Here is a 22375-nt window from a genome sequence, read left to right as displayed (position 1 = left end):
TCCTTTAGGGAAGAAAATCTCCTGTCCTCTCCTGATATGGTTTATATATGACTCCAGACCCAAAGCAATGTGATTGACTCTTAGCTTTCCTCTGTAACATAGAAAATAGGAGCAGGAGTAGGCCATTTGGCCCTTCGAACCTGCTCCGCCATTCATTATGATCATGGCTGATCGTCCAACTCAAAAGCCTGCTCCCACTTTCTCCCCATGTCCTTTGATCCCTTTCGCCCCAAGAGTTATATCTAGCTCCTTCTTGAAAACATACGATGCTTTGGCCTCAACTATTTTCTGTGGTAGCGAATTCCACAGGGTCTTGGATGAAGAAATTTCTCCTCATTTTAGTCCTAAATGGTCTACCTCGTATCCTCAGATTGTGACCCCTTGGTTCTGGACTCCCCCATCATCGGGAACATGCTTCCTGCATCTACCCTGTCTAGTCCTGTTCGAATTTTGTAGGTTTCTACAAGATCCTCCCTCATTCTTCTGAACTCCTGCTAATATAATCCTAACCGACTCAATCTCTCCTCATATGTCAGTCCTGCCATCCCAGGAATCAGTGTGGTAAACCTTTGCTGCACTCCCTCTATAGCAAGAACATCCTTCTTCAGATAAGGAGACCAAAACTGCACACAATATTCCAGGTGCGATCTCACCAAGGCCCTGTATACTTGCAGTAAGACATCCCTGCTCCTGTACTCGAATCCTCTGGCTATGAAGGCCAACATACCATTTGCCCTCTACCACCTGCTGCACCTATATGCTTACCTTCAACGACTGGTGTACAAGGATACCCAGGTCTCGTTGCACATTCCCCTCTCTCAATTTATAGCCATTCAGATAATCTGCCTTCCTGTTTTTGCTACCTAAGTGGATAACCTCACATTTATCCACATTATATTGCATCTGCCATGCATTTCCCCATTCACTCAGCTTGTCCAAATCACCCTGAAACATCTCTGCATCCTCCTCACAGCTCACCCTCCCACTCAGCTTTGTGTCATCTGCAAATTTGGAGATATTACATTTAGCTCCTTCATCTAAATCATTAATATATATTGTGAATAGCTGGGGTCCCAGTAGCGATCCCTGCGGTACTCCACTAGTCACTGCCTGCCATTTGGAAAAAGACCCGTTTATTCCTACTCTTTGTTTCCTGTCTGTCAACCATTTTTCTATCCATCTCAATACACTAACCCCAATCCCATGCGCTTTAATTTTACACACTAATCTCTTATGTGGGACTTTGTCGTAAGCCTTCTGAAAGTCCAAATAAACCACATCCACTGGCTCCCCCTCATCAACTCTACTAGTTACATTCTTGAAAAATTCCATTAGATTTGTCAAGCATGTGTAAATCCATGCTGACTCTATCTGATTCTGCCACTGTTTTTCAAGTGCTCAGCTATTAAAATCTTTTATAATGGCCTCTAGAATTTTCCCCACTACCGATGTCAGGCTGATGGGTCTATAATTCCCTGTTTTCTCTCTACCTCCTCTTTTAAACAGTGGGGTTACGTTAGCTACCCTCCATCTGTAGGAACTGTTCCAGAGTCTATAGAATTTCAGAAGATGACCACCATATGGCTGTAATGACCTAGCCACACAATTGTAGGAAACCATCAAAACAAAGTGTAATAAGAGTAAAGCAGGGCTGATCATCTAATGTTCACCTAGGCATCAGAATTGGGTATGCCGGCACACCCAGCCCAGTCCACCCTGCAAATTCCTCCTCACAAATATCTGGGGAATTTTGCCAAATTTGGGAGAACTGTTCCACAGATTAGTGAAACAGCAAGCTAACGTAGTCATACTCACAGAATCAAACCTTTTAGCCAATGTTCCAGACTCCTCCATTACCCCTGTGAGACCGACACACCAGAGGTGACGTCACTGTGAGTGCACCGTCAATCTGGCTGTGGCTGTACCATGGTGCAAATTGGGATAGGTTTGGAACAGACCCAGCAGCTCAAAACTGGGCATCCATGGGGCACTCTTGAGCCATCAGTAGCAGCAGAATTGCATTCCATCAAACTCTGTAGCCTCATGGCCTGACATTTTCCTCACTCTACCATTACCATCAAAACAAGGGAATCAACCCTGATTCAATGATGAATGTTAAAAGAGCATGCAGGAGCAGCACCAGACATCTATAAAAAATCCATTTGTGAATGGTCGTGGACAATTAAACAATTAATGGATGGAGGATGGTTCACAAAATCCATCACAAATGCAAAAGACCGGGCTGAGTCATTTGCAGCCACCTTCAGTTAGAAGTGTCGAATGGATGATCCATCTCTGATTCCTCCAGATCCCCACCATCATGGAAGCCAGTCTTCAGCCAATTTGATTCACTCCACATATCAAAGCTGGCTGAGTGCGGTGGATACTGCACAGGCTATGGGCCCTGTCAACATCCCAGCTATGGTGCTGAAGGCTTGTGCTCCTGAACTAGCTGCGCCTCTAGCCAAGCCACTTGAGTACAGCCAGAACACTGGCATCTACCTGGCAAAAGTTGAAAAATATCCAGGTATATCCTATCCACAAAAAACAGGACAAATCCAATCTGGCAAATGACTGACACATCGGCCTACTCTTAATCATTAGCATAGAGATGGAAGGAGTTGTCGACAGTGCTATCAAGCGGCATTTACTCGTCAATAAACTACCCACCGATGCTCAGTTTGGGTTCTGCCAGGACTACTCAACTCCAGATCTCATTACAGCCTTGCTCCAAACATGGAAGAAAAAGCTAAATTACAGAGATGAGGTGAGAGTGACTCCCTTTGACATCAGATAGTATTTGTTCAAGTGTGGCATCAGGAGCCCTAATAAAATTGTCATCAATGGGAATTCGGGGAAAACTCAGCGGTGGTTGAAGTCATACCTAGCACAGAGTAAAATGCATATGATTATTGGAGGACAATCATCTCAGCCCCAGAATCTTGACTGGACTAGCCATATAAATAATGTGGCTCAAGGGCAGTTCAGAAGCTCGCTAATCTGTAATGAATGACTCACCTCCTGATTCCCTAGTTTTTTAACCAGGTATAAGGCACAAGTCAGGAGTGTGATGGAATATTCTTCACTTACCTGGATGATTGTAGCTCCAACAACATTCAAGAACTTCACCCATGACAAAGCAACATACCTGATCAGTACCCTGTCCACCACCTTAAACATTCACTCCCTCCTCCTCCAGTACACCATAGCTGCAGTGTGTGCCATCTACAAGGTGCACTGCAGCAATTGCCAAGGCTTCTGTGACAGCATCTTCCAAACCCACAAACTCTACCACCTAAAATGACAAGGACAGCAGGCACATGGGAACGTCACCACCTGCAAATTACACATTATCCTGATGTGGAACTACATCGCTGTTTGTTCATTGTCACTGGGTCAAAATCTTGCAATAGCCTCCCTAATAGCATTGTGGGAATAAATTTACTAACAAACAGCAACAGTTCAAGGAAGACTCTCACCACCACCTTCTCAAGAGCAATTATGTATGGTGTAGCAATACATGCTTTTGTTGCCAGATTGCCCACATATCACGAGTCAATAAAAAAAAATTCTCAATTCTTCCACCGCCCCCACCCCCAGGTCCTGTCGTTCTGGCAGAGATCAGTTAAGATCAAGTTTTAAATCCAGGAAGGTGATTGGCAAAAGCAGCAGCAGCAACATGAGGAAAACCTTTTTTAAGCATTGAGTGGTTCGGATCTGGAATGCACTGTCTGACAGTGTGGTGAAGGCGGATTCAACTGAAGCCTTCAAAAATTGAATAATTATCTAGAGAGAAAGAAATTGCGGTGCAACAGGGAATAAAGTGGGGTTATGGGAATAGCTGTGTTGCTGCTGCAGAGAGTCGGCATGGACCTGACTGGCCAAATGGCCTCTTTCTGTTCTGTAACCATTCTATGATTCTGTGAAATGTAACATTCATTATTACACTAGGCAACAAAGTTCTTGGGGCAGCGTTTCCTCGCCAAAGCACTTCAGTTAATTTAGCAAATGATTTGACAAGCATTTTGAAGATTAAATGTTTTTTTTAAATGACCATTTAGTTTGCTTTCTTCCTTGTAGCATGTACTTTCTGTGGTCGAGGATTGTTAGAGATTGCTCCCATGCTCTTGTCAGTAACATGTTAGAACCAAGTCAGCTACACTTGGGATTTAGGAATAAGTACACTTCCATTTACATTCCCTCTGTGAACTGACTCATCTCTGTTCAGTTGAGGTGAGTGTTGAGAAATCTTTGTTATTATGGGTTTTGTTTAACAGAAAAGTGAAATATTTGTGTTTTATTAGTTTACATGCAGGTGGTGACAGTGAAGAACTGCGAGAGCTGCAAGTACTCCTGAAAGAAGATCTGACACTCGTAGAAAAGATGCATGTGAGAAAGAGTATTGAACAACACAAATTGGGTAGGAACAGAACTGTGCTCAAGGAGGTGAGAGTTATGTTTTAGCAAGTAATATTTATTGAAATAAAATCCTTCTGGCGTAACAGGCCTTCATGAATTGGAGCACAAAGTTTGTTTGCCGAACTCTCACTCAAAAGTAGACTTGTTCTGTAATCTGGTTTAGTGGATTATTTTTCCTGATACACTATATTAAGACATTTTCACAAAATACCAAATTTATGCACAAAGAAACTTATACTTTGACACAGACTGTCAGTGGAAGTGGGGGAATTATATAGATAATATCATCATCAAGCCCTTACTCTGAGATCATTCCTGTATTTACATTACTAGTCATCAACCTTGCATTTATATTGTACCTCTCACAACCTCAGGATGTCCCGAAGCACGTCATGATCAAATAAAGTATTTTTGTTGAAATGTCAGATAACACATAGGCCAATACTTGTAGAGCAAGGTCTCTCAAACAGTATTGAGATAAATGGCTTGATAATATGTTTTAGTGATATTGGTTGAGCGATAAACATTGGCCAGGACTGGAGAATATACTTGCTTTTTTTTTAATTCGACCATGGGATACTTTAGACCTAGTTGAGAGGGAAGATTGGGTTGTGGTTTAATGTCTCATCCAAAAGACTGTACATCCAGCAGTGCAGCACTCCTTCGGTACTGCATTGAATTGTCAGCTTGGATAGAGTGTTGAATCCCTGGAGTGGGACTTGAACCACATGATCTTCTGATTCAAAGGTGAGACTGTTACCATTTAACCAATGAAGGCACATTTAGTTTTTTGTACCAGTACTCAATTGCGATGCCTGTTGCTTCATGTTGCCTGTTATTTAAATGATTACATTGTGCAGCCAGCTGTAAGCACACTGTTGAATTACTGCGTGTCTGAGCAATGGCCGCAAAGTGGTGATAGGTTCAAGCAACTCTGCACTTCTTAAAGGGGAGGTGTGTTTTGGCTGAAGGAGGTGCTTGAAGTCCTAAAAGGGATTTTGACATTAGAATGGTGGAGAATGGGCTCCATGATTTTCAGATGCTGCATTGACGGCCTTGGTGCAGGAGTTGTAGAGGAAGAGTAATGTAATTTATCCACAGGGGGCTAAGAGGCAGTAGGACCAGGTAGCTGTGGCAGTCAATACCAGCTTAGCCCCAAGGACCTTGATGCAGAGCTGCAAGAAGTTCAATTACCTCACACAAGTGATCAAGGTCAGTAAATGTATCTTCACATACAATAGCATATCAACTACATCTCTAGCCTCTCTGGTCTGCAACCAGGGCAGAGGGCAAATGTAGCACAGGTGCCAACTCACTATGTTTTAACTAAATATTCTACCATAGAGGATTTCACGGCTAAGTCCAAACCTGCCCTAACCCTACATCCATACACATTCTTTTTCCAGGATGGGAAACTGGAAAATGATCAGAAGCAACAACCCTTCCTATTTTTTTTTAGTTGCAGAAAATTCAGATAAGATCTTCAGTGGAGCAGTATGCAAAAGTAGGCTGATGAATACAGACAATGAAGTGCTTGGTGTATTGAAAAACCTGCCGTTGTGATCAGTGTCAAGGAGCATGGAGGAATCCAGTACCAACATGGCACAGGGCTTTGCACAGAGCTTGGAGCCCACCATCTCCAGGGCGCAAGTGTAGTCCATTACTACTTGATGAACTTGGGTTCCGAAGAAGAGTCATATTGGACTCAAAGCATTAACTCTGTTTCTGTCTCCACAGATGCTACCAGACCTGCTGAGTTTTTCCTGCACTTTCTGTTTTTATTACACTAAAGCAATGGACAGGGCTATCCAGAAAGTGACCCCAAATGACTGCTTGGACACACACCCCACCCCCTCAAACCATCCCAATGCAGTTTAAACAGAATCTTTGTAATTGTGGTGCCTGAAGTAATGGGAGATGGTTAGCGTCATTTGCCTGGCTTTCTGGGATGGAAGGGGTGGTGCAAATGCTGAGGATTGTATCAGTTATTTGAGTGCTCATACAGAAAAATAGAACCCTGTGTTTGTTTCTCTTTATTTCCTTCTTGCTTTCTGTCTTTGTGTAGGTGCGAGTGGTAGGAGCCACTTGTGCTGCATGTCCTTTCCAGTGTATGAACAACCTGAGCTTTCCATTGGTGTTACTGGATGAATGCAGTCAAATCACAGAACCAGTTTCTCTTCTTCCTATTGCAAGGTACTGCTGATTTATAGCAAGCTCTTGTTTTGTGTATAAGTTCCCACAGCGCTCTTCACAAATCAAAGTGCTGGTTGTCTGTCTGACTCCCAAGTATTAATTCACAGGTATCAATGCAAAGTGTCACATACAACAAAAGGAAGAAACGCCCCTTGCAGCAGATGTCTGTTTTGTTGCTTAGTAGTTCACATATGTTCCTGTTTTTGTAGATCTAAAATGGGGAACTTTATAGAAAAACATAATTTGTAAACTTAGTCATATTTGAGCAGCTTATGTGCTGGAGGTTGGAACCGAGAGCAGATTTAGCTGATGTGCCAATCATTAACCATTACAAAATGAAGCCAGAAAAGTGATCCCATTGCACATTGTTGCTTTGCCACATAACCATACAACTTAAGAAGCCATAAGTCTAATACGGGTCTGTGCTCATTTGGCTGATCTTCAGTGAGGTAACATTAAGTAGGCCACAATTGGACTCATTGTCCTTGGCCTAGGCAGGAGAAAAAAAATCACAGGGTATCCAATAAACTCTGCTGGAAAGGCTGGGGGGTGGTGGGAAGAAGGGATATGTATCAACGCATGTGTGTGTGTATGCATGTATGTGCACTGCTGAGGACAAGATTGGGCTGGTTTATGACATTATCCACAATCAGTGTCTCAACTTAACTTACAATGCCAAATACTTGCAGTTATACAGCACCTTTAGTGCAGTGGAACAGCAACACCAATTTGCATTTATATCACACCTTTAACATCATAAAATGTCTCAAGGTACCTTATAGGAGCAAGGATGAGAATTTTAAAATCGAGGCATTGCTTAAATGGGAACCAATGTTAATCACAGGGGGGATGTGTGAACTGGACTTTGTGTTTGTTAGGACATGATCAGCAGAGTTTGAATGACCTTAAGTTTACGGAGGGTAAAGCATGAGACACTGACCAGGAGTGTGTTGGAATTGTCAAATTTAAGAGCTAATGGCAGTAGATAAGCTGAAACAAGGGTGGAATCGGGTGATGTTATGGCCTTCCTTATGGTGTCGGTGTGTGTTGGAAGGTCATCTCAGGGTGAAAAGCAACACCAAGATTGCGAACAGTCTGGTTCAGCCTCAGACAGTAGACAGGGAGAGAGATGGAGCTGAATTATTTGGGGTGCCGTGGTCCTTGCCCCACCCTACCCCCCACAATCCCTGGTTAAAAAGTCAGAGGGATGGGGATGGGGGGAGAACGATGGCCCGCAATAGGCAGGAGATGGGATTTCTGTCGCTCAGTAATAGGAAGCCCCACTGGAGACCAGCAGCTCTCTATAGGGCTCGTAGCACCAGCAGAAGCAGTGGCCATTGTTGGTACTGCACCCGGGTGATGAGGAGATGAGCTGTGATGGATTGGAACTTTCTAAGTACTTGGAGATCAGGGTGAGAGGTAGGGGTTAAGGTTTGAGAGGCCATGGGGGAGGGGAACCTGCAGGGGGTACACCATGGGTTGGGGGTGGTGGGGGCTGCCCCCTGCCCACTGTCCACCACCAGCCCACACAGTGAAACCTGCTGGGTTGGCCACCTGGTGTGAACCTCTCCCATTGCCAGTTTAATTCAAGCACCGTGGGATGAGGCCCTTTAGTGGGCATTAATTTCCCACTTAATGGCCTCAGTTGGTCCACTGGTGAGCGAGCCACTTGCCATACCCACCACTGGTAAAATTGCAGTGGCAGCAGGGGTGGGCAGGCAGGTGGTGGGCAAGCCTTTTGCTGGATTTAACCAGTCCTTTGCTTTCAAACCAGTCAGCAGAGGAGCATTAAATCCAGCCCAGGTGGAGGTGGGGAGGGAGCAGAGTTTGTGGCAGGGTCCATCGAGAATGGCATCTGTTTTGCCAATTTTTAATTGAAGGAAATTGCTGTTGATCTAGTGCTGCTTTCTGTCAATTTAGAGTCATTGGAGGAGTCAAGAGAGGTGGAGGTGAGGAAGAGCTAGGCATTGTTCGAGTACTTGTGGAAATTGATGCTGTATTTTCAGATGATTTTGCTGATGGGCAGCAGATAGATGAGAAACAATGAGGATCATTGCAGGTGATTCTCTGGCTATGACTGGATAGATAAGAATTAAACCAGGCAAGTGTACTTCCACCCAGTCAGATAATGGTGCAGTGCCATTGGAGCAGAACTTCATGGTCATCCAGGTCAAAAGCTGCTTACAAGACCAGGAACCACTGTAGGTGAATGAGTACAGGGGCAATAAAGAACACATAAAGAAAATCCAGACTCCAGCTGAGAGAGATAATAGAGAATCTGTGCCCTAGTAATAGTCATTGCCGAGAGGAGAGGGCACAAATGATATGACAAACGTACCCAGAAGGGATGTTTTACATCCACTGGAGAAAATATTTAGGTCTGGGGAAAATTGAACAAGCTGATTTTCCAGATTCCATGAAAAACTCATAACATGGGTAATGATTTCTTTCCATGTGGAGCAAGTAGTTACTGAGTTCCATTCCATTCATGTTAAATAAATGCACATGTAAGCCTTAAAGCATTCAGTGTGTTACAAAGAAGCAGCATGATTGGGAGATTCTGGGACCTCAAAAAGTTCATAGAGGAAGATTGAGAAGTTTATAAAATAATGTAAATTCTAAGATTTCAACTATGATGAGGAGTACAAACAGTGATCATTAACATTTGAACCTTTGTGATATGCAATCCTCAGTGCAGATGAAGATTCTCGTTATTTTCACGATACAAAAATCATGAGGTTGGACAATTCTTAATAGGAATCATCAGCATTGTTCCCAAATATATATCCTGATTGCCCAACAATGATTACAAAATTTTAGACCCTTATAGACACAACTCCAAAAGGGAATTGGATTACTTTATAAAAAGAAAGAATGTGCAAGGTTACAGGGATAAGGCAGGGGAGTGGGACCAGGTAGAATGCTCTTTCAGAGAGCCAGTGCAGACTCGATGGGCCAAATGGCTTCCCTCTGCACTGTAAAGATTCTGTGATACTTAAACTGACACAGCCCCTTCTTGGTAACAAATTATGCTGACCTGTTTATTTATCAGATCAGGGCATGTTCTCCAATCTTGTTGATAACTTAGTGATTAAACTATCCTGTAGTAGCAAGTGCATTATAGAAATTTATAGCACAGGAAGAGGCCATTCAGCTCATCATACCAGCAGAAAAAGAGCCACCCAGCCTAATCCTACTTTCCAACCCTTGGTCTGTAGCCCTGTGGGTTACAGCACTTCAGGTGCACATCCAAGTATTTTTTTTAATGTTATGAGGGTTTCTCCTTCGGCCACCTTTTCACAGAGTGAGTTCCAGACCCCCACCACCCTCTGGGTGAAAAATTAGTCTTTAACTCTGCTCTAATCCTTTTACTGATTATTTTAAATCTATCCCCCTAGTTATTGACAAAATTGGTCCTTCCTATTCACTGTGTCTAGGCTTCTCAGCTTCCTCTGTTCCAGAGAAAACAGCCTCATCCTATCCAATCTTTCCTCATAGCTAAACTTCTCCATTCTGGTAATATTCTTGTAAATCTCCTCTGTAGTGCAATCACACATTCCTGTAATGTGGTGACTAGAACTGAACAAAGTACTCTAGCAATGGCCCAACTAATTTCTATACAGTTCTAGCATAACCTCCCTGCTTTTATTGCCTTGGCTAATAAAGGAAGGTATCCTGTATGACTTCATAACTGCCTTATCTACTTGTTGTTCTACTTTCATGGATCTGTAGACATGATCTTCAAGATCTTTTTGTCCCCCTATACTTCTCAGTATCCTACCATTTAGTATGTATTCTTTTGCCGTCTCTACCCTCCCCAAATGCATTATCTTGCACTTCCTAGGATTGAATTGAATTTGCCACTTTCCTGCCTACCTGATCAATCCATTGGTATCATCTTGCAGTCTATATTATTTTTCTTTACTATCAACCACAGGGCCAATTTTTGTATCACCAGCAAACTTCTTAATCACACCCGTTACATTTGAGTCTAATTAATATATGTACAACAAGAAGCAGAGGATCTAGTACTGAGCCCTGCAAAACCCTGCTGCAAACAACCATCTCGTCACAAAACACACACCAACTATTACCCTTTGCATCCTGCCACTGAGCTGATTATGGATCCAGCTTGCCAATTTCCCTTGGATCCCATGAGCCTTTACTCTTCTGACCAGTCTGCCATGTGGGATCTTGACAAAAGCTTCACAAAAATCCATATAGAATACATCAGCTGTGCTACCATCATTGCCATTTCTTGTTACCTTCTCAAAAAATTAAATCAAATTAATCAGAAACAAACTTCTCTTAAAAAATCCATGCTGACTGTCCACAACCTTACCTTTCTAAATGGCGACTTATACTGTCCCTTAGAATATTTTCCAATAATTTACCCACTGCTAAGTTTTGGCTAACTGGCCTGCTGTAGATGAATTAGATGTTAGGAATCAAAACTTCTTCACTGTCTGAGTTAGAAATATGCAACATATTTATGCATATATGAATGCACATTTGAAGCAGAAGGTCCATCTATAAGATTTTCAGTGTAGAAGAGTTCATGTGTTAGTAGAGATACCATCCTATATAAGTGCTCTGACAGGGACAGGGAGAGAAAAATAACCAGAAGAATTATATTAACAGTATGAGTAATTTTGAACTTCTAAACTTTTAAACTTTTAAAGCTGGCTTTTTCATTGCAGGTTTGGATGTGAAAAGTTGATTCTTGTTGGAGACCCTAAGCAATTGCCACCTACAATTCAAGGCTCCGAAAGTGCTCATGACGCTGGCCTAGAACAAACTCTCTTTGACAGAATGTGCCTGATGGTACAGCAGTTATCTTAATGACATGTTTAAGGGAAACAGCTGTAAACTGTAGCTATCTGCAAGTTAAAGAAGTAGCAAAGCATATTTCATCCTTAATCTTTTTAACTTTAATGAACCCCTTCAGAGGAGAGCATTTCAGCAAAGTATATGATTAATTTCTATCAACATACAGCCTCTGCCATTCCTAGCTCTCTGTCGTGCCACAGGATCAGGCGACTATCATTGTATGTGTGAAAACAAGAACAGAAAATGCTGAGAACTTGATGGGTCAGTCAGCAAGCGTAGAGAGAACAGAAAAGTCAGTTCTTAGGATGTTATGAGAACGGTCTGCACCCAAAATGTTTACTTTTCTGTTCCCTTCACAGATGCTGACTGGCCTGCTTTGTATTTCCAACACTCCTTTTTATTTCAAACTTCCAGCATCAGCAATGTTTTACTTTTTTCTTAATAGTGAGGCTGGTGTGTTTTACGTTGTACCCGTGTGATGTCCGTGCGGTAAAATCACCCTCCAGCAGGTCAGAACTGTGCAGCTGTACTTTCCACCCACTGCAAACATAATGCTACTGGCAAGGTAGTAGGGGTTACTGTTTCATATTGATCAGCGTGTTATTTATAAATATTGATTGAGTATTTTGATTATTGAATTGTCCACTTAGAATCACTATCATATTTGATCATTCCATATTTTAAAGTAGTTTTGCAAACTAATGTTTTCGAAGATCCCCCTAAATATGATACAAATAAAGACGATACAGAATGTGGATCTTTATTTTAATTTAAAAAAATAGGAAAACCTATAGAATGCTAGGGAACCACATAAACAACTTAATACCGTCAAATCCTGTGTATTGGTTATAACTGTAAAGTTTTTTCACTTCAGCCACTTATGAAAACCTACATGAAAGTGCAATTCCTACCCTGGATTTTACAGTATTCCGAAGTCACTGATCTGCATGTTCTGATAAATATATTGCATAAGAAAATTTTCCAGTTAATCAAGTTTGCAGTTATGAATAATTAGTAAAATAACTCAAAGAAAGTTGCATGCTCCTTGCACCTATTGTATTAAATGATAAAACTCACTTCCACCAGTTATGAGTACAGTTGTGAGTCCTACAGTTGCCCATGTGTTACAATCTGTGCAAACTGTCCCAATTGTCTCTGCAATCCCAATTATGTTTTTTTGTGCAATCTGCACCAACTCCCGTTCAGATTCACAGTTTTATCGATGTAGTCTGCCATCTGTGCCAACTGTCTTAGCTGTGGAATCTGTGCAGCGACACCAGCTGCACCCAACATTGTATTTGTAATGTATGCTAGTTGTGCCAAATGCACATTAAGCACAAAAGGAATATGTGAACTCTGTTTAGAAGGTGCACAGGTTCAGCATTAATGATATCCATGCTTTGCCTTACTTTATTTGGTAAGTACTCCTTCCAAGCTCATTTTTAAAAAAAGCTCTTTGTTAACATTCAAACATCTGAAAGTAAAACTATTATTCAGTATTGGTCAGACAGAAATGTTTTACTTTTCTTTGAAAGCAACTATGAACCATCCATATGAATGCCTTTTGTTTGTGTTGATAATCCTTCTGGATTTTTTTGTCCCCCAGGGCCATGATCCCATTATGCTTAGAACTCAGTACAGATGCCATCCTACTATAAGTGCTATAACAAATGAACTCTTCTACAACGGGAATCTTAGAGATGGACTTTCCGCTTCAAATCTAAATCCTCTGTTGGACTGGTTGCCTACTCTTTGCTTTTATAATGTTAAAGGACGTGACCAGGTAAATACCCACAAAGGGCACAGCAATTTTAATGATTTTTATTGACTGAACAAAGTTTTTTTGAGTAGACTTATGCTACGCAAATACAAGCAGAAGCGGTTTTTTTCCCCATTCTGAAGACCATGGACATTGTTACTACCAGTGGATACTGTGATAGTTCTGCTGGGAGCTGTTACAGCAACAGACCTCCCCTTCCAGACATTCCCAACATTACATCTGTGGCATTTGCTGAATATTGTTAGAGGTATTTATTTGCTGCAGGAAAATGTGGCTTCTACATTTTACCCACAGCTGCTTCCTTTTTGAAGTGGAATTGTTATTTTGCTGATGTTTCCACTGCTGTCCGTCAACATAGGCAACCAAAGATATTTATCAACACATGCTCTTTATTTATTTATTTGTCTTTTTTTAATATTTGGAAATAAAACATTAGGTAAATTTCTTACCAAGTAGAGTTTGACCAAATGGGTAGGAGAAAGGAGTTCTTAGTTCTGATCATTTTAAATTTATTAAGAAAGTAAAGATCCTGTTATATCCTACTCTCGACTTTAAATACACAGGGGTTACATAGAATTATTCTTTACTAAGCATCGCGGCTCTGACTGTATGGTTTGATGGTATTGAGAACTGTTGAATATCATTGCTCCAGAATGGCCAAGTTAAACTGAGCCATGAAGTTATTTATCTTTGTTGTCATATATTGGTAAACTTTACTGAAAAGCAGTGAAGGTTAAAGGAATGAGGATAAATTATGAGTTTCTTCATTCTTTGAAACTAGTTAACCTTTCACATCAAAGTTCCATTTTCTCCAACTTAGATTGCTAGGTGCCTCATCAATTCCTGGGTTTGTGGTTACTTTGTGTTTATTTGGTCACTTCTTCAGTTTCCTCTGTCAAAAAATTCTAAAATAAAGCCTTCACTGCTGTGCAAGATGAACATAGCTCATCTAGTGAATGCAGTGGTGAAGGGACAGTGTTAACACTTTTTCCACAAGTTGGATGCTGTCATGTTAATCCATATGTGGGCGATTAATTACTTCCCAGGAATGAGTACTTAATACTAAAAGAAATCAATGTAACATGCCAGCTATATATCATGATATTACTAAACAAAAAGAGGACATAAGCACTGACAATTCACATGGAGTTTACAGAATATAAATGTTGTATAATCTCATTATAATGTAATTTATGTTCTGATTTGTCTAGCTGGACATGGATGGCAGCTGCCATAATGTAGAAGAAGCAACATTCACTATGAAACTTATCCAGTCCCTGATAGCCAGCGGAATTAAAGGATCTATGATTGGAGTGATAACATTATACAAATCTCAGATGCACAAGGTGCTTAAGATATTTTTCTTCACATTTTCTTTTACAATTTGTATTTTATGTTTACACTTGTACCAATGAATCTTCTGCAGCATTGTTCCTGGTAAATTTATCTTTTGGTTGTGATTTTTCTAACAGAGATAAATATATAAGAAGCCATGAATATACATGAATGCCCTAAGTGTTTTAGGAATCATAAGAAACAGGAGCAAGAGTAGGCCATTCAGCCCATCGAGCCTGCTCCACCATTCAATAAGATCATGGCTGATCTGATTGTGGCTTAACTCCACTTTCCTGCCTGCCCACCATTACCCTTAACTCCCTTGTAGATCAAAAATCTGTCTAACTCAACAGTGAATATATTCAATGACCCAGCTGTCTGGGGAAGAGAATTCCAAAGACTAATGACCCTCTGGGAGAAGATATTCCTACTCATCACTGTCTTAAATGGAAGACCCCTTAGCTTTAAACTGTGCCCCCCCCCCCCCACCGAATTGTAGATTCGAACATCACCCCCACTCACCCCTATGAGGGGAAGCATTCTCTGAGCATCTATCCTGTCAAGCCCCCTCAGAATCTTATACGTTTTAATAAGATCACCTCAGTACGGTTGGATTTTAAGTTCCCAAGACACAGGGGTGAGGTGGGGAGGAGGTTTCAGCGGTGCATGGGAAACCCAGAAGTAAATAAAATGCATCTCTCAGTGCCTTTAACCCAGTCGCTTTTACAACATTATTTCCAGTTTCCTGACCAGTTAGCTTGCATGAGTGTGATGATGACCTGTATGAATCAATTTCAGCTCCAGTATTTAAAGGGACATTCGAAAAATGAAATTTGATGGATTCTGAAGTTGGGAAGGGAACAGAATGAATTGACAGAATAAAATGCATGTCATGTCATTCTTTCAGCTATCAACTGGAAGTTTGAATCTCTTTTTATCGGCCTCTATGGGGATAATAACAATATTCAAAGGCTGAGCTTTGTTTTCGTGATGCCTCCCTGGATATGATGCTGGGGGGCTGTAAGGTCCCACAGGGAAATTCTCTTCCTTGATGGGAGGAAGAAGCCTGCCAGTGAAACCCAGAAGGCATGGCTGGGGCTGACCAAAAGCTCAGCAGCAGGAATATGGTATCATGCTTGTGAGTTCAATGCCAAAAGTGGTTCAATGTCCTAAGGAAGGCAGGAAAGGTCAGTATGGTCCTGTTGTAATATCATGCCAACCCCGCCCCAGCCCTGTCTTCTCAAGCCTACTCCAGGACATTACACATTGCACCAACTTTCTTTGCAGGTATGCCATTCTGTCTCTGTCAATGCATTTCCTCACATCCCAATCTGACCAACCCCACTGACACTTACCCTCGTTTTTATGCAATGTCATGCCTCTCCCTCATAGTCACCCTGAACAAACACTGTCCAAACATTTGTACAATACATGCCATTGCTCTCAGCTATAGGTCTGCTCTTTCCCTCCTTACAGTAGCAGAGAACAGAGAACAGGAGGAAGAGCCAGAGAGCCGGAGGTGACCCTTCAGTTCATATGTTTGTATGTTGTAACTGACGGGTGCAGAGAAGGAGATGGCCAATGCTAGCGACGTCTGCCCTTTATTAATGTCATCACTGAAATCTGCAAGCTGCTGCAACTATAATGCAACCTCAGAGCAGGACAAGGACCTTATTGCCTGTGGCTGTGAAGGTGATGGAATTATGAACTTTCATGCAACTGGCATCTTCCAGTCCAGTGCCGGTGATATTAGTATCATCTTGTGGTCTTCAGTCCAGTGTTGCATAAGAAAGGTCACAAAGTCACTTGGACCATTAATTTGAAGGACGATAACTTCATTCCGCTCCCCCTTGCAAAAGACAAGCTGACTGAATGAGTACAAGGGCGTGCAATGTTTGCATACTACTCCCCCCACCGCCACTCTTGTGCAGAATGGTATTGATTGCATGTACATTGCTTTATAGGTACTGCACATCAACTCTGACATGTAGTGGAACTGAAAAAGATTCCACTCCCTTAACGTACAGCTGGTGTGTAACCATTTGCTGAGAATCGTGCAGGTTAATGCTAGTACCTTGACAGTGGTCATGATGCCTTCGTTCTGCAGCAGTTCATTGTTCCACCATAGCAAACCAAAGGTTGGTTACTGGCTGATGATATGGCTCATGACTCAACTCACGTGAGTTCATAACTCACTTGCATGTGCGCAGCAGCATACAAAGAGAGCCATACTGCTGCAAGAAAAGTAATAGAGCAGAATATTGGCATACTGAAACAATGCGCAGAATTCTCCCATCCTGCCTGCAGCGGGTTTTGTGGGAGGCAAAAAAATCGGAAACCTGCATTGTAAAAACAGGTCACAATTCTCCCGACGGTGTTTCCATGGCAGGTCGGTTATCCCGCTGACTAGTGGCGTGAACGCCATTTGCATTAATTAGCATGTCCTGAATGCTCATTAAAACAGCTGCTCGCTGGAATCTTGTCATGCCTTCCAATCTTCTGTCACACCAGCGGGAAAGTAAGTCGGTGTCGAACCCATTTGAAAAGGGGTGGCATGTCCAAGTCGGACTTCAGTTCGCTGGTAACTTTGAGGTGAGTGGAACATATCTGCCATAGTGCTGTGTTGGTCTTGTTGCGAACAACACCACTCTATGGGGGCTGTAGGGTTGGAATGTTCCTTCTGTTTGCTTTCATTGTTGCAAGGAACACCACTGTGCTGTGGTACTCATGCAGGCCTTCACTATCAGAGGCTAGCATTTCAACCTGGGGCGGGTTGTGAGGCAAGGGTTCAGGCTGACAAACAAGAGGGTGGCAATGGGGAGGGAAGGCTGTGGAATGGCAGTGAGAGGGCAGGGCGAACCTGAGGGGAGTAACTGGGAGGGAAGTTCTGTGGAATGGCAGCCAGGGAGGAAGGGTGAATATGCGGGGTGCAACAGGGAGGGAAGGCTGTGGAATGGCAGTCAGGGCGAAGGGTGAACACAAGGGGGATCTTTCTTGAGTCGCCCTCTAACCTTGTAGCTGCCAGAGTGAGCAGGAGTCTGCTTAGAAAGAAAGGAGGAAGACCTCCTTGCGATGAAAGCCAATGGCTTCATTAGCACAGGTAAAGGGTTACTCAGAACTCAGTGGTTTCATGTAACAGTCACTGTATCTTAAGAGTAACACATAGGAATGTAGAATTTGGGAATACAGGCAACAGTGAAGGAGACACAGCTGTATCATATATGGCATTCCATCAGTGAAGACCTGTCATGTGTTTACCAGATGTGATACTCCTAACGGACCAAAGGCATCCACTCGTTGATCAAGGGCAACTGATTGGTCATTAAATGCCACATCAGAGATTGGAGTGCAGAGCTAGATTGGGTCAATCATCTCACTTAGTTTAGTATCCCATGCAGGGCTCAAGATGTTACATATCTGCAATGCTATCTTGGTCACCTCGATGTGTGTGCTAGTGTCTCAGGGACAAGACAGCATCAGCCACCATGCAAGTCAGGCAGGAAAAACTATGGACACTTACAGTTTCCATACGTTTCAGCCTCTGAGCTTCGCTTTCTTGCCCCTTGAATCATTAATGTCTCAATCTTCCTTTTCAGAGAGAAGGCAAAAGCAGATATGGACCCAGGGCTCAATGCTGCCTTTGTCATGGTCCTAATGCAAAAGAGGAGGTGACTCCACGTGTAGCTGCAGCAGGAGGGACATGGTCAAGTGGAGCCAGAGAATGATTAGGAGGGTCAGGAGGAGAGACCTAGACAACGGGGGTGGGGGGAGACTTGCCAGACCTAGGGTTTATCGTCCAAGAGTCTCCTATTTACAAATAAGCGAGAGGCAATGCTGTGCATGTCTGCACTTGTCCTGCGATCTGGTACATCACATATGCCACATTCTTCATGAAGACCTGACGCCACGTGGAGTTGGAGGGTATCCCCTGCCAGTGGCTTTGAAGGTGACCGCAGCACTCAATTTCTTGGCCTCTGGTTCTTTCCAAGGATCAACAGGCAACCTTTGCAGCATCTCAGATTGCAACAATCGATGTGTAAAGGAGGTCACAGATGCCTTTTACAGGAAGACCTATCATTGTCAGGTTTGCTCAGGATGAAGATAGCCAGATTGCAAGATTCACCGGCTTTGCCGTTATCTTGGGCTTCCCTAGAGTGCAGGGTGCAATAGACGGCACCTATGTGGCTATATGGGCTCCATGGCAGCAGCCCCTAATGTTTATAAGCCACAAGGGCTACCATTCCATCAATGTGATCACCGGAAACACATACTGCATGTTTGTGCACGGTACCCTGGGAGTTGCCAGGGAGACTCCTACATCTTGAGTCACTCCCAGTTGCCTGAGATTTTTGAGGGGCTGCTTGGGGATAAGGGGTACCCACTGAAACACTGGCTGATGACACAGATGCGTTGCCTTCAGAGTCATTCTGAGGAGAGGTACAACACTACTCACAGCTCCACATGCTCGCTTATAGAGCAGACCACAGAGCTACTGAAGATGTGTTTCAGATCCTTGGACCGCTCAGGTGGCTCATTCCAATACACTCCCAAAAGGTTCCCTGCATCATCGCAGTGTGTTGCACCCTTCACAATCTGGCTATGCAAAGAGGTGACTTCCTGCCAGAGAATGACCTGGAGGAGGATGAGAACTCATTAGAGGATGAAGATCAGGAGGCCCAGGAACCTCAGGAGGCTGCTGAGAGTCAGTATGACCGTGGAGGAAGATGTGGGAGATGTGCCTGTGATATGTTAATTGCTGACAGGTTCTAGGAAGAGTAAAGACAAGTACGGGAATATGGCCACATCTCTCCTCGCCCCCAATGCCATTTTCTTTCAACTTAGGGGATGTCCACCCACATGCAGCGAGAACAAGTCCCACATTCATACTTGCCTCGTGAATCACCAGGCCATGATCTTTGCTTTGGTCCGGGGGGCCCTGTGGGTGAGCTCACTCTGGGAACTGAGAGCCCACTTAGGAACAAGAGCAATGCAAGAGAAGACTTGAAGCCTTTGCTGCCATCTAATGATGTAAACACTGCTGTGACTGAGATGTGGACATGCCTAGGGATCTCCCTCTCCTGTGCATGTTGTTTCTTCAGCCACTACCATCGAGGAGACACACATGCCGCTAGCTTATCAATGCTGATGAGCTGCCCTCACTCAATGGTGTTCCTTGAGGAAGGAGGGTGAAAAACACTTACATCATACACTTCAAATAAAGATTCAAACACACCTCCCTGATATCACACAAGGGGTGCAGATACTAGTTTAACTGAGGTTGACATCACAGGAATGTGAATCTGACAGTGGGACACTATCACCGAGTGGGAGGAAGGTTAAACCTCAAAATAAGAGAACTCCAAAGTACAAAATCACAATGCCTTCAGTTGACAGGAACATTCATGTAACCATCAAATGTATTAACAAAAGTACAATTTAGTTACATGTCTAGCACACCTGTGACCCAAAAGTGACATCAGTTTTTCTTAACTTTCCTAACTCTAGCCTGGGTGCAGCCCCGACATATGCAGCAGAAGCGGAGGCAGCCTGCTGATGCTACATCCTGATGTCTGTGATGACCTTGGCAGATGTCCTCTGGTGACCCCTGGTCTGACGGGCCCCAGCCTGATAAGGGTCACCTGCTCTGGGGCAGAAGCATCCTCAGCGGCCTGAGAAGCTGGAGTGGATGTGGCTCACGGTCTGAGGGGGCTGTGAGCGACTGCACAGCCTTGGAGCGCCCTGAGAGGAGACCCCTGGGGTGTCCGTCTGATGCTCATCCTCCCTGTGGGTGCCCAAGGGCTCCACCTTGACTCCTACAGGAGATGGTGCAACTAGAAGGAGGTCAAGGTGCCTCATCGCCATGTCGTCTACATCCTGATGGTGCCTACCAGGGTGTGTGGCCATCGAGTGCAGGGCCGAGCACAGATCTGGCAAGGCCCGCTGGACCAAGGTCTCCATGGCAGTTGCCAGCCTTCCCATGATGACCTTGAGGCACTCACATATCAGAGCCACGACATCAGACAGAATACAGACGGACTCCTCCATCGTTTGCTCTACTCTGTTGAGTGACTGCTGAATCTCTGCCTCATGTTCTGCCACCTGTCAGTGCATCTCCAGAATAGATTTGCCAGCCGCCTCATCATCCGACTCGACCCCTCCGAGTGATGGGCTGTCCCTGCCTCCGACTGCTGTAGAGATGTGTAAGTGAATTTTGCCCCAGAAAGAGAGCCTGAGCCTAATGTACCTCTGTGCCCCACTGATGTGTGTGACTCTGAGCTGAAAAATGGTGCTTGTGAGTGCTGTGAAGGTTCCTCTGGAGCTTCCTCCTCTGATGAGGTCCGGGGGCTCGTTCTGGTAGTGCTGGAATGGCTTGGGGATTTGATGTACTTGTGCCTAGAAAATAGAAAATAGAGTTTCAATTAATGAGCATGAGCTAGATAAGACTTCACATGACTCTGTGAACGTTACGATTTGATGAGGTGATGGAGCTGTGATCTGTAGTAGGTTAGATGGAGGGGCCAATCTCTCCTTCCCCACAGGAGCGAAACCTGTCTTCCCCAGCCAGCTTGGCTGCAGCCTCTTCAAATTCACTGAGGGCGAGAATGTTCGGCTTCCCTTCCCCAGGTCTGCGATCTCTCGTGCCTATTGTGCCTCAGCTTGGCCTTTATGAAGAAGAAAGAGAGGCAGGTGATGAGACGAGATGGAGCAGAGGTTGGGTGAGATGTATGTCCCCTGTGTGTGGTGAGCCCTCCCCAGAAGGGCCAGAGGATGGAGTGTGAACAACATGATAGATGGGATGGTGGTGTTGTGTACATCTCGGTAAGCTAACGAGTGTTGATACGCATTCCCTGCTAATGGTTGCATGAAACCCCTCTAGAGAGTAGCTGTTTGAGTGCACGATGCAACGCTGAGAGTTTGATATTGGAGGGTGTTGAAGGATGACTGATCCTGGAGAAGCGGATGAGATCATTCATCCTCTTCCTGCACTGGGAGGCACTTTGGGCCCGGGTGTCAGCCACGCTGATCTACTCTACTACGGTGTTCCAGGCCGGAGAGGTGAGGCTGCTGTGCTTCCTGCCTATTGGGCAGAGCACATGCCTTTGTTCCTGTACCCCTTTGGCCAAGGCCTGGAGAGCCTGGTGGGTGAAACGGGATGCAGACTTGGTCTTGAGGCTCTCAGCCTTTCTCTTATGGATTGCAGACATCTCTGGTGGGCTGGAGAGAGATTGTGTGTTGGACTGGCCTTTAACTATGGTGCCCGGACCTTCAAACCCACCAGCTGATGGCGGGCGGACAAATCAATTTCCGACCCAACAGGGGATTCGCAGCGAAATGCGCCTCTGCATAATTAATGAGGCTCCCAAGTGCAGAATCGAGCTGAGCTGCCGCTATTACGGACGGCGGGCTGGACGCTGCCGAAACCACCCGCCACCGCACTTCGTTTCGTTTTGGGAGAATTCTGCCCAATGATTCCAGAGGAGGCCGACATCCTCAGCTGAGAGGGTCTCAAGATCTGTGGTGAAATGCTGCACAGCCTTACCATGATGAGGGAACAGCTCCTCCCACCACCTGTCATGTGAGAAGCTGAGGTACAGGAGAACTAGGAGGAAGAGGAGATTGTGGAAGAGGAAGGGAAGCACCAACCCAGACATTCCATTTCTGTCTAATGCTGCATATGAAGAATTATTTTGGGTGCGATATCAGTAACCTCAACCCCAATTCTCCATTCATCATAGCTTCCCCCGTCACTGAACATCATATCGTCCTCTTGGCCGCAATGCAAAAATAAGAGCCAACACAAAATAAACATTCCAAACT

General features: G+C 44.0%; 1 protein-coding gene across 1 annotated transcript in view; it reads left to right on the top strand.

Annotated features, from left to right (window-relative positions):
• Positions 1-22375, top strand: part of LOC121284649 (protein ZGRF1-like) — a 127774-nt gene that overhangs the window by 68055 nt on the left and 37344 nt on the right. Inside the window, exons 21-25 of the mRNA XM_041200211.1 lie at positions 4305-4446; positions 6485-6612; positions 11313-11436; positions 13049-13225; positions 14434-14568. Of these exons, the coding sequence (XP_041056145.1) occupies positions 4305-4446; positions 6485-6612; positions 11313-11436; positions 13049-13225; positions 14434-14568 (706 nt within the window). The remainder of the gene's footprint in view (positions 1-4304; positions 4447-6484; positions 6613-11312; positions 11437-13048; positions 13226-14433; positions 14569-22375) is intronic.

This window comes from Carcharodon carcharias, chromosome 1 (assembly GCF_017639515.1).
Source record: "Carcharodon carcharias isolate sCarCar2 chromosome 1, sCarCar2.pri, whole genome shotgun sequence".
In the NCBI taxonomy this organism is placed as follows: domain Eukaryota; kingdom Metazoa; phylum Chordata; class Chondrichthyes; order Lamniformes; family Lamnidae; genus Carcharodon; species Carcharodon carcharias.
This window is presented reverse-complemented; position numbering and strand designations above follow the sequence as displayed.